This window comes from Grammomys surdaster, unplaced genomic scaffold, assembly GCF_004785775.1.
Source record: "Grammomys surdaster isolate TR1022 unplaced genomic scaffold, NIH_TR_1.0 63, whole genome shotgun sequence".
NCBI lineage: Eukaryota > Metazoa > Chordata > Mammalia > Rodentia > Muridae > Grammomys > Grammomys surdaster.
In genome coordinates this window covers 16,478,280-16,490,941 of record NW_021604565.1, presented here as the reverse complement: position 1 = coordinate 16,490,941, position 12,662 = coordinate 16,478,280, and the positions used below count along the sequence as shown (strand labels likewise).

The 12,662-nt window shown below is 45.4% G+C and overlaps 1 protein-coding gene across 4 annotated transcripts in view; it reads right to left on the bottom strand.

The window, feature by feature from the left end:
* The window catches only part of Dcstamp (dendrocyte expressed seven transmembrane protein), a 14,649-nt gene extending 5,279 nt beyond the window's left edge, over window positions 1–9,370 (bottom strand). For all 4 annotated transcript variants that reach the window (XM_028767510.1, XM_028767516.1, XM_028767518.1 and 1 more), the window contains exons 1-2: window positions 9,342–9,370; window positions 1,007–2,048 (exon numbers count right to left, since the gene is read on the bottom strand). In XM_028767510.1, the coding sequence (XP_028623343.1) occupies window positions 1,007–2,035 (1,029 nt within the window). In that variant the 5' untranslated portion in view covers window positions 2,036–2,048; window positions 9,342–9,370. The remainder of the gene's footprint in view (window positions 1–1,006; window positions 2,049–9,341) is intronic.
* Window positions 9,371–12,662: the final 3,292 nt, after the last annotated feature.

Here is a 12,662-nt window from a genome sequence, read left to right as displayed (position 1 = left end):
GGGGGAGAGGGAGGGGGAGAGGGAGAGGGATGCAGACACACACAGACATGCAGACACACACACAGAGACACCCCACACAGAGAGAGAGACATGCAGACACACACACACTACACAGAGACACATGTTGTTGACAGTCACTGACTGAAGTTGTATAAAAAGAGAAGCTAAGGTGTCTATGAACAGCATTTTAATGGCTTCCTCCATATCCCACTACTGTGGTTGAAGCCCTTCCTGTTGGTAAGGACTCAGACTACAAAACAAAGTTCTCAGAAGAGTTTGGAGTCTGTCTGCTCAAGTCTTGACAGCAAGAGGAACTCAAACCCCAAACCCTGCTTGGTAGGTCCATATATACCCTTGAGACTCAACCAAAGTGAAATCCAAGCTTAACCCCTGACACGAACTTATTCTTACACTCCAGGGTTTGCTGACTGTAAGTCCCCCAATGATATAATGTTCTAGCTCCTGGAGCCTGCAACACTCTGAGAGAAGTTTCAGCAGTGACACTAAGTCAGACTCTTTGAGATGGAGAACTTGTCCTGGTGCACCCTAACGTGACCATGAGCCCGGTTTGAGAGGGATGTAGCTATTTTTCCATGCATAGAGAGATACATGTGATGCTGCCACAAGCCAGGCAATGCTGCTGGCCAAGTCAAATCAGATGATGCAGAGTAAATGGCTTTCTGAAAGGAAGACACCCATGCCAAAACACTTGGACTTCAGCCTAGCGATATTGATCTGGACTTCTTGCTTTTGAACTAAAAGGGAATAAATTTATGCTGTTTTAAGACATCCAGCTTCTGACCATTAGTTATAACAGCCATAGAAAAATAACATAGAATTATATTCTAACTCTGGGACCCAATTTAGTCCATACTACTGGGCTCCTTCAGTGTGCCAGGCACCAGGAATCAGAAGACACTGGCTGGCTTGGGATGTCCCAGAGTTTTCAAAAGGCACATCAATAAAAAGCCCCATTGTACCATGAGCAGCTCTTGTAGGTCACTACCTCTCCACGTAGTTTCAGGTGAACTTCCAGCCCAGGCAAGCTTTGGAACTGTTTGTTCACGGAGGAAATGAGCCGATACAGTAGATAATCCACAGCTGCGAACAGCACCCACAGGTAGAGATAGGTCAGGACAGGAAGGAAAAACAGCCCAAGGTTTTTCCTCTCTTTGGGAGTCAGCTGAAAAGATGGGATGATGACATATTTCTTCCTTTCCTTCTTATTCAGCGGGAGGACACTGGGCCGCTGTTGGTACCTCTCCTTCTCATCAAACAGAACAAATTGTCTGGTGATGTAGATATTCTCATACTTCTGGCCACAAGGGCCCAGGAATCGCTTCAGGAAGAGGCCAGTGCTAACTAGGATGAGCAAAAGCCCGGCCAGGGCAAGCAGCTTCTGGCCCACAGAAGTTAGCAGCTCTGTGGTGAGCACCATATGGTGCAGGACACCCAGGACTTCTCCTCTAGTGTCATTCATGTGAGCCTCCAGGGCGTGGCTGGGACTAAAAAGGGAGACCACTAGAGTCTGGTTCCAAGAAATAAGGTCATCAAATAGATTCAGCGGTGTGGCAAGGCCATAAATCCACTGAATGGCTTCAGTATAACGTTCTAAAAGTGGAAAATGTGTTGAAAAGCTTTTTGCTCTTAGGTTGCAAGTCATGCTGTCTAGGAGACCTCTGAGGTTATAAAAAATATTTTCCACATGTCCGAAGATCACTACCCCAGTGCCAGCCGCAATCAAAGCGTTTCTACCTTCACGGAGGCCACACGAGAGAATGACCAGAAGAACGAAGCATCGTGCACGCTTGGAACAGCACAGAAAAACACAAGTGGTCATCCAGACAGCAGAGAGCAGGGCAACGGATGGCAAGATCCAGTAGAAGGCTACAGAGAGGAGGCTCGCCGAAAGGAAAGCCACAAAGCAGCAAACTCCCAAATGTTGGATAAAGTCCATCCAGCCAGTGCTTCCTGGAAACACATATGTCCCCCAAAGTCTTAGGAAAATATTGGTGCCCAAGGTCCAGAGCCTCATACTCCCTGTGTCCCTAGAAATAAAAAAGAAACTAAGTTCAGAAATTATTTAGAAATGAGATGGTAGATTAGCTATAAATATACACATATATGTGTGTATTAAATATATTTCTAATATATTAAAGATATATGTATATAGTATATGCTTATGATAATATCTTATAATAAGATATATATCCTTCCCTCTGTCCACTCCTTCCTTTCCAATGGGACTCCCACCAAGAAATGGGAGAAATAGAATATATCAAGTATGAGGTGATACCAGGACGTGGTGCCACATAACTTTAATCCCAACGCTTGATAAGCAGAGGCAGGCAAGTCTCTGAGTTCAAGGCCAGCCTGGCTTATAAAGCAAGTTCCAGGACAGCCATGGATGCAAAGAGAAATCCTGTCTCAAAATACAACCAACCAAACAAGCAAACTAAAGCAATAACAACTGGAGTTGAGGTCTGTTTCCGCATCTTTGGGTCTAGGTTGGCCTTATGATTTAGCCAGTTAAATGTGGCAGCAATGCCCACACGCCAGCCCATCTCCAAGGGACTATGACTCAGTTCTTCACGCTCTAGTCTAGCCCTGCCATCTGCTCTACTGTGGTAATTAGGGTCCTTTTAACACGTTAACAAATTATCACAGACTCACTAGATCAAAGAAATACCCATTTATTCTTAGAATTCTTCCTGGAGGTCAGTAGTCTAAAATGAGTCCCTAGAGCTATGACCCTTCTGGAAGATCAGGAGGAGAACTGGGCTACTTTCCTGTGCCAGCTCCTTGAGGTTTGAGGGGCATGCATTCTCTGGATCATGGCTCCTCCTTCCTCCATCTCAAAGCCACTGAGATTGTATCTCATAAGTATAACTCCTGAGTGACATAAAAATACCAAGGAACACTGTACCACATGTATAAGATTTAATGGGGGACACCGTGCGGCCTTTAAACACTCTCACGTATATTCTTTCTTGTAGAAGTATTGTGGAATAGGATCTGTGGCACAGCTTAACACTGTGGAAACTGGTGTGTTACATTGGGTTTGGTAGAAATGAACATAGGTGGGGGCTACGGGGCATGAATTGAAAACCAGACAGGAAGATCTGATTCTGTGCTCAGGCTGAGTGGAGTTAACAAAAGGCAGAATTAAGTCAGAGGAAACACGCACCTTAGGAATAAACACGTGTAAATTTCCAGGACAGGAATGGATCCTAGCAGAAAAGACATGTGAAGAAGACTCTTACATTGAAGACAGGCAGTATCCATTGCTTTTTTTTAACTGCTGCCACAAAATTCCTGACAGAATCAACCTGGTAGGGGATTGTAGGGTTGGGCAGCTTCAGTCCACGGTTGTTTGGGCCCAAGATTTTGAGCAGAACATCAGGGAACCAGGAAGGCCCTGCAGAGAACTTTTACACCAGGCAGAAAGAAATTAGAGGTGGAGATAGGAAGTTAGCAGGGCTAAAATGCCCCCAAGAACTCTTCCCCCAGTCGTCCACTTCCTCAAGCTCAGCCCTGCCCACTGTGTACATAGCCTCTCAAACCAGTGTGGGCATCTGGAGACCAAGGTTCAAATCATGAGCACTGCAAACTCACCCCACAACAAGGGTCATTGTCCCGTAGGCTAGCTTTGCAGAATCAGTATCCCAAACGTGGAGCCAGCAAGATGGCTCATCAAGTAAAGGCTTGGGAAGCACGGTGGTTTGTTGTTGTTGTGTTTTTGTTTGTTTTTGTTTTGTTTTTGTCAGCTTGACACAGGCTAGAGTCATTTGGGAAGAGGGACCCTCAGTTGAGGAAACACCCTTATCCAATTGGCCAGTGGGCAACCCTATGGGTTATTTTTATTATTTAATGGTTGATTCAAGTACACCTAGTCCACGAAAGGAGTCGGTGCCACCGTGGACAGTAACCCTAGGCGGTATGAGAAGAAAGCAGGTGAACAGCATTCCTCCGTGGACTCTGCTTCAGTTCCTGCCCCAACCTCCCTTCAAGACGAACTGTCATTTGGATATGGAAGCTGCAATAAGCCTTTTCCTGCCCGAGTTGCTTTTGGACATGGTGCTTTGTCCCCGAAATGGAAACCCTAACTAAGACACCTGGATACCTGAATTTTGATAGCTGGAACCCACATAAATAAAAGTGGAAGGGCAGAATGAACCCCATGGACTTGTCCTGTGGTCTCTGCATAGCTATGTGTAGCAAATATACCCCACTCCCATCTCCCTCCCTCCCCCCCCTCTCCTCTCTCTCTCTCTCACACACACACACACACACACTAATAAAACAAAGTAAAATATTGTTTAATAAAGATGCCCCACAGGAGGCTGTTCTTGCATCAGAAGGAAAGGGAATTAGAGAGGAGATCAGGGTAGAGACCATGAAGGACCATCACTCTTTTCTCCTGTGAGCTGTGCCATTTCTCAGTCGGTGAGCAATGCTTGCACATGGCCCTCAGGGAAGAGAGAAGCAATGTCACCAATGGGTCTGTGCTCCTGAAACTTATCTGCTGCCCCTACCCAGGAGGGCTTAGTGGACACTGGGCAGTGGGTAGGTAGGAACTGTGTCTCCTTAGACACAGCCCTATGAACTTTCTTTGCTTTAGACCTTTATGATCTGATCCCATGCTGTCATTTGACTGACTGATACATAAGTAAGTACTAACTGTCTATTACATCAAGGGCACTTTGCAAGAAGCCTCCACATCCCCTGCTTCAAACATGCTTTGCATCTTATGCAGAGGAAGCTGAAGTTATGAGCCTTTGCTGAAACTTGCCAGCCTTTACCCAGAGTGGGCGGTACAATGGAATTCACAGCAAGCTGTAGTGAGCCTTCAGCTAGCCATTACCTCTGCATCCTGCCTAGATTTCCCAACTCTGGGTTAGGGAACGGGACACTCTGCTGTCTGAGCCTATTCCTCCTGGAACCATGCCACCCTCACAGCCTGGACAGCTCAAGAGCTGATCCAAGTGCCACAGATCCGTTTCCGCTGTCTATTCATTGGGTTTTCTCTCCTTCATCCGAAGGGTCGACTCTCTGAGGTTAGGATGTCTCCAGTCAGCAGATTTATCTTTAACCAAATGAGAATACCCAGTTTCACTTTTTTTCTAGTTTCCTCAGTGAGGTCCCAATTTTTCTTGTCTGCTGAAATATTAATAATGTATATTGTAGACTCATTTCTTCCTTTTCTTGCCTTTTTCCTTGTACAGCATGTTCTTAATACAGATATCCATCCACAAGTATGAAACAGATTTATAGACACATTAAAATTTGATCCTACAATAAAATCTAATATCAATTAAATGAGATCTATGGCTGCAATTTCATTCTGTAAGAGGTACATGTTTACTCAACAAGCAACAGTTTCACCCTTGTCTTTGAGAACAAGCTGTCACCCAAAGACACCAAACTTTCAGGGAGAAAGATGGGAGGCATTCTCTCAGTGTGCAGCTCAAGGGACTAAGCTGAGCCCTGACTTTGAGCCTGACCTTCTCTCACTCCCAAGTGTGACTTTGATTTCTTCCCACTCGAAGCTTACCATTTTCCCTAACGTAGATGACCCGTCTGATCCTTCTTATTGAAACTTAAGAAGAGAAGATTCTCTAGACACACCACCAATGCCTGGAGATGATGTGTCCTGACAATGTAACACACTTCTGGGACATCGTGCAACACATTCCAGACCACAGTGCATCACACTTCCAGACCATCATGCACCACACTTACAGACCATCATGTACTTCCACAGAAAATTAAGATTTTCTGTTTTCTGAACTTGAGCTTGGACACTCGCCTTCATGGAAGGCTGGGTGGCAGGCTGGTTGTGCCATTCTCTGGTACTAGAAGGCTCTATGTGGTTACAGTTGACTTCAGTGACCTCTTCTTGCTTCAGGGTGGGGCCTATTGTTCTGTTAGATACCCCAATTCTCTTCTTCCCAACTAGCAGAAAAAAACAAGCAAAACAAGCTATTTCTTTCCCAGAGTAAAAATTTCCTGTGTGCATGCCATGGTCAGGGTGCCATAACAAAACGCCTTAGGAAGAAGCAGGGGCATTTATTTCTTAGAGTTTTGGAGACTGGAAGACTCTGTTCAAGGTTGCACAGGGTCAGGCTCTGGTGAGGGCTTTCTTCCTGGTGTTACAGATATCTGCTTCCTCTCTGTGTGCTCTCATGTAGCAGAAGGAAGAGAGGGAGCTCTCTGGTTTCTCCTCCTCCTCCTCTTTGTCTCTCTCCTTTTTATTTTCCAGTGTGTTATCTTTAATCAAGTGTGAAGCCCCCACCTCTCTGTTAGATCAGTTTCTTCTCTCTCTTCAGCGATGATAAGCCGTAACTTTTCCCTTTTCTAAGGACATCGGTCACAGTGGGTGAGGTCTCATTAACCTTCTTAACTCCTTTAGAGAGTGCACGTCCTCGTAAGCCACATTGGAAACACTGTTTCAATCTCCAGCACCTTTCTTTGGGTGCTATCTAACTGTTAAAAACACAGGGGCCTATCATGACTGCCCAACAAGCAGCTGAAAGAGTCAGATGCAGATATTTACACACACCCATAGGACAGAAGCTGGAGACCCCTGTGGTTGAATTGGGGAAAAGCTGGAAGAAGCTGAGGAGGAGGATGATCCTGTAGGAGGACCAACAGTCTCAACTAAATTGAACCCCTGGGATCTCTCAGACACTGAGCCACCAGGCAACATACACCAGCTGATATGAGGTCCCCAACACATATACAGCAGAGGACTGCCAGGTCTGGACTCAGAGAAGACTCACCTAACCCTCAAGAGACTTGGGGTCCCAGGAACTGGGGAGGTCTGGTGGGGTAGGGGTGGGGATGGGGTCATCCTCTTGGAGATGGGGGGAGGGGGAAGGGTGTGGGATGTGGAACAGTCAGAGAGTCAGAGGGTAGACTGGGAGGGGGATAAAGCCTGGATTGTAAGAAAGAAAGAAAGAAAAAAGAAAGAAAGATAGATTAAAGAATAATAATAATAATAATAATAAACCCAAACATTGGCCGAGTCTGGCTGATTTTGAGCTCAGTTGTCAGTTTGCACTTCTTGACAGACATGACTTCCTCCAGTGTCCCCGCCCCTTCTGGCCTTAGCCCACCTCCCAGCCACACCGTGAGATCACTTCTCTTCCTTTTGTTCCTTGGGATAGTTTGAGTGTGCTGTAAGCTGATTTCTACTCTCTGCATCTTGGAATCTATTTGAGCTCCGTTTGCTTCCCTTGCTCTGTTTACTGGACCAAGTCCTCATCCTCTACATTACTCTGTTGGTAGCTTCTGAAAGCCTCCTTGATCCCTTTAGCCTATCATTTTTCTTCATTTTGCTTCCATTATCAATAATGCTTATTGCCTGACTCAACAGCCTTGTCTCTCCAACACAAAGAGCCTGCTTCTTGCTTTTACAGCAGCGATTTTCTAAGGGTAAGCACCACTCCCTTGCTTTTATCCCTAGCCTACACTTTGCATCACACCCCAAGCAGACAAGCCTTAGTTAGAGTTTACAGCAAAATGCCACCAGGACACCTTTCACACGGTTCTGGTGATGTTCATGAGACCCAGTGGGGGAAAAACAAAAGAACAGAGCTGTGGTGAATACCCTGAGTCAAACCAAGCGCCCCACAGAGCTGCACAGCCTGTGTATCCAACCTGAGCCCATGTTTACCTGCTTTTATGTAGAGCTGAGCTGTTGCCATAGAAACGGAGGCACCAGCCTTTCCCATTCATCCTGCATGTGTAGCTAGCAAACACAGCTGCTGTGGTTTTCTCTGGTACTGTATGAATATGTGTGCACATGTGTGTATGTGTGTGTATGCATGCACTCACACAGGTTAAGTGTCAATGCATCCTCATGGCCTGACATGCATGAATTCCCACTTCCACACCCAGTGTCCACTCTGCCCTCCTTGTTGGAAATCAGAAACACCCCTATTCCTGAGCACTACCCTTTAGGCACAAATCAAACCTCAACATGCAAGTACGTTTTCTACCTTGCTTCAGATACAACGTCCCGTCAGATACTATAACACATAGAACTATGAAATAGTAACAACTTGCAAGCAAATGGCCTGCCCTGAGAGTGCTCTAGATGGAAGTTGCACATGCCCAGTGAGGCACACAGTAGGCCTGCTGCTCCACTGAGGGTGGAAGGGAGAAAGGCCAGGAGCCTATGACCTCAGGGACCCGAACCACTGCCGTTTCTCTCTCGGGTGGAACACTGCCAGCTCATTCTGACTCTGCTTCTGCACAGAATCCAATGGCCTAAACTCAGCCAGCACAGTTTATCTGCAGACACCTGAGGGAACATTAACCCAATGGAACAATCACTCCTTCCCTCCAGGGTGCCTCCAGCCAGTTCTGCCTTCAACTTTCTTTGGGACCTGACATGATATGAAAGTCATTTGAAAAGAAATTTCTGCAAAAGACTGAGTGAACTTTCAAAAAGGTTCCCGGCATGGTGACAGGAGGCCTGCTCTCTAGCTTGCTTCTGCTTACACAGGCTGTGTGGTCATTTCACTTCCTGGGCCCTCAGATTGGTCCCCGATGGCCCAGAGATCCCTCAGTGACAGATGAATGCTAGCCACAGATGCCTGGAGTGAGTTCTGCAGCCACTTCTGAGGCAGAGCATCAAAGCTCGGCCGGCCACGGGAGGAATGAAAGGTGGCTGCTTGCTTTTTTCCTTTCTTTTTTACTCCCTTTTTCTTGCTTGCTGTTAAGCTCTTGCAAACTTATCTTTTGGCTGGGAACACGCTGTTCTCTCAAGCTGCCAAAATAGCGTGAGCAGGAGCTGCAGCCTCTTCTGAGGTGGAACGAATTCCTCATCACTCTGGTTTAGTCATTTTTGCCTTGGGAAAGCCAGCAATTGCCTTCTCCAAGAAGGCGGCCTTCATACAGAAGGAGATTAATGGACACTGTGGGGTAAACAGAGTTGCAAGTGCGAGACAGTTCAGTCCATCACTGTGCAAAGCTTGGAAGCTCACAGTTGGCCAAGCTGGGCTGCTCTGCATTGGTGAACCCCACAAACTAGCTCCCAAGCTAACCACAACCAAGACGCAGGGCGGAGATCCACTCTTCCAAAGCCAGGGAGATATGCGCAGTAGTGCCTTCGGCAGGACACCCCTCACACCCCTGGGCAAGTTGTCCCTGAGCCTGAGCAGCCAGGTACAAGCCCCCAATTGCTGTCTTCCTGTTCCTTCACCCCATAGGCAGATAGCTGAGGTGGAAGACAGGTTTAAAGTTCTCTCTGGTCGTGGGGCTGGATTCCAGTTTACTAGCATGTTCTTTTAAAAGTAATTTTAGAAGCAAGATTATTTTGAAAGTTTACTTACAAGTTCCTCTCACGTTCCTCCACAAGCACACAGCATGCCCTTGTGGAGGCTCGAAGGCTTAATATAGATCAGGGAAGGGGAAGCAGCCGTGAGAAGGTGGCCACATCACCCTGAATCAATTTCCTCCACAATGTGACTAAGTTATTTAATGGCATCAAGGGTAACAACTTACAAAGGAACCACAGATTTGATTCTAGCACTTTCCTTAGATGATGTTCCATACATTAACTCTAGGAAATAATATAATAGGATATTTTCAACACAATAAGTTATGGAAATGGGGATCCTTCTCTTTCTACCCTTTCCCCACTCACTGTGCCACGGGAAGGGACAGACTGGTCTTGCCCTCAGCCCCATCCACAACTGAAAAGTCAGGTTTCTGGATGAGCCCAACCTCAGAAATCTAGTAGGTGTTTCAAAACTACACATAGTGCTTACCAGCTTAGAAATTTAGCTCTCTGGATAGAAAGACCCTTGTTGTTTACAGGATTTAGAGAAGTCTCAAAAAGTCTGTATAAAACCAGTCAATATTTTCTGTAAAAGCTTTTATGTTAAATTTTACAATTCCTGGCAAATTCAAGTGTTGTCGGGAAGGATGTTGTCTTAAATATCATTACTAATAACAGTTTTGATTATATGACTGAGTGAAAAGTTATAGAAATTTCAAGGTATCAAGTCATGTTTTCAAAATTATTACCCAGGTGCATTTACAAACTTGGCAGTATTTTTAAAGATGCACCTACACATCAAGAAATGACATTTACAATTCGTCTCCTGATTAAATTATCAATTTTCTCTCTTCTTAAAATATTTCTCTTATCTATTTCATATATGCTATCTGGACTCTTCGACAATGCCAACAGTTTTCCTGTCTCCCTAAAATTTTGGAAGTGTCATTCATTTTGATACAACTGATAGATCAATAGGTATTTGTTGAAACTTTTTCAAATGCTTAGACATTGAGAGACGTAAAAAACAAATAAGCTTCCAAATTCTGATTTTTAAAAGACTTGTAATTTATAAAAGAAACAAATATGTGTCTACCTATGTGTCACATAATTTGGGGGCAGGGCAGATTTAAGGAATTAGTTTATTCAATTGTAGATTTGTAGTTCTAAAATCTGCATCCACAGATAATTTTTCCTTCATTGAAATTTTGAGAGTTTCATTCATTTTGATTCAGTTAAATGCAATTTAATCTGTTGAGAGCAAGTTGAAGCTATGAGACAGAACTATAGATCCAAGATAGAGTTGATATTGGATCCCAAGGTCACTGGTGGTTTCTATGCAGAATTATTTTTTTCTTAGAGACACCAATCTTTAGTTCTTTAACTGAGTAAATGAGATCCGCCTCTTTGATAGGTACTTTATGCAAAGTTTATTGATTCAAATGTAAATCACATTTTTTTTAAAAAATGTTTTCATGGTAGTGTATAGAATGTTTGGCCAAATAGCTACATGTGATGACCTAGCCAAATTCACATACAAAATTAACAAGCACAACCAGACTGGCATCAATGGAAAAGAAAAAATAAAATGTAGAGATTTGTTTGTTTGGTAGCTGGGTAAGAACAAGAAAAGGAACAGAGGTGATCCCGGTCTTTCTGTAAGAGCAATTTACGTATGGAGACAGTGGCTCAGGGTTCTGACAGGGTGTCAAGATAAGACACCCATCTACTCTATGATAATTTTGGGTATAATGGGTAAAACCTGAGAATTAGCCACACAGCACAATTTGGCCTCCCCAACAACAGGGTCACATTGAACTTGAAACTATGGGATGAATGGACTTTCTGAAGAGCACCCTATTGGGACGAAGGACTGTGGGGGGAGAACAAAGATCTCCCTTTACGAGAAGTGGTCATAGGAGACCATTTTGCACTTAGAAATTAGGGTTCCTAGAGCAAAGCTCTGGAACTGGCTGCCTTTGAGAGAGGAGTTTATGCTGGGAGAGCTGAGGTGTGGGAAGGCAGTCTCTCTAGTTAGGAGTACGCATGAACAGTGGAGGGGACTGGTGAGAGCGGAGCCAGCAGGGGAAGACAGAAAGAAACATCCAATGATGGGCAGAGGCACAGGCCGTAGCCGCAGCCTACGTGGTCCTTCTTGTCCAGACGACTGATCCAATAGCAGTGATGGGGCCCCAGGTGAGGAAGGGTCAAGCAGTGAAGATCTGGGTGAGGGGCCTAGAGCGGGGAAGAAAGAGGAGACCCAGGGAATGGCCCTGATCTTTGAGACTAGGTTTTTAACAGCTTCGGGAAGAGCCATTTCAAAGGTAGATCCAAGAGCCAGGAAGGGCGGAGTCTGCCCGAGCGGAGCAGTGCTGGGGTTGTGGAGGAGGAGTAGGAAGGCCATGATGGGGAGAGGGAAAGGTACAGGAGGCACCCTAACAAACAATGAACACTGGGTGAGGCTTGGTACAGGAAGCAGCCTGGCAGATAGTGAACACTGGGCAGGGCTTGGCATTCTTTGAAGAAGAAAGGAGGAAAGTGGAGGGTGTTTCCAGTTCTCTCAGCAAAAAGGTGCTATAATCCTGTTATGCTCTGGCAGGGAAGAGGTACAGATTGAGGGTTCCTTCAGGACAGTCTGGAGCAGGTAAGAAAAAGTTGTAATTATGACTCTCCAATGCCCCCAGGGGAGTTTCAAGAGTCCCTTAAAATTCCCATTTGGAATTGGATTTAGAGTGGGGCTGAATGGCCAGGTGAGCTTCCACCTTAAAGACCCCTACAAGTGGGTTTTACTTGGAGTAGAGGAGAGGGATGTGGACATCTCAAATTCAGCTGCAAGATGTCATTTTAGTGCTTCCTGTGACTCTAGAAAATGAGAAAACTGCGTCCAGCTGTGGCCCTTAGCCAGGTCAGCACCAATGCTCCTTAGTGACTTTGAGAGTACACAGTAGTATCCGTCCTCAGTCCTCTCAGCTTAACAGCTTCTGACAGCAAGACAAGAAGGGCGACTGTGTAGAGTCCATTCTGATTCCAGTGTTAGATCAGGATCTGGGCTTCAAGGAGCTGCCTGGGGTTCTGCCTATAAGGAGAAGCCATCACGAAAATTACTGTAAGATCCAAGAGTCAGAAGCATCCTTTAGTTCTCCCATCATCACGGAAGCTGTGTCATTTTAGATGTGTTGAGCCGTAGAAACATAAACGGTTCAAGGTTCATCCCGGCCCAGGAACTCCTCCGAGAACCAAGACAGCTGCAGGTGTCTTTGGAAGGTGTGTGGTCTCCTGTATGTAAGAACTATCACAACTTTTAACTTTAAATTGTGACGGTCTTTCCTGCACAGCCGACAACAGGCGATTCAGTGTTTCCTTGCCGAAAGAG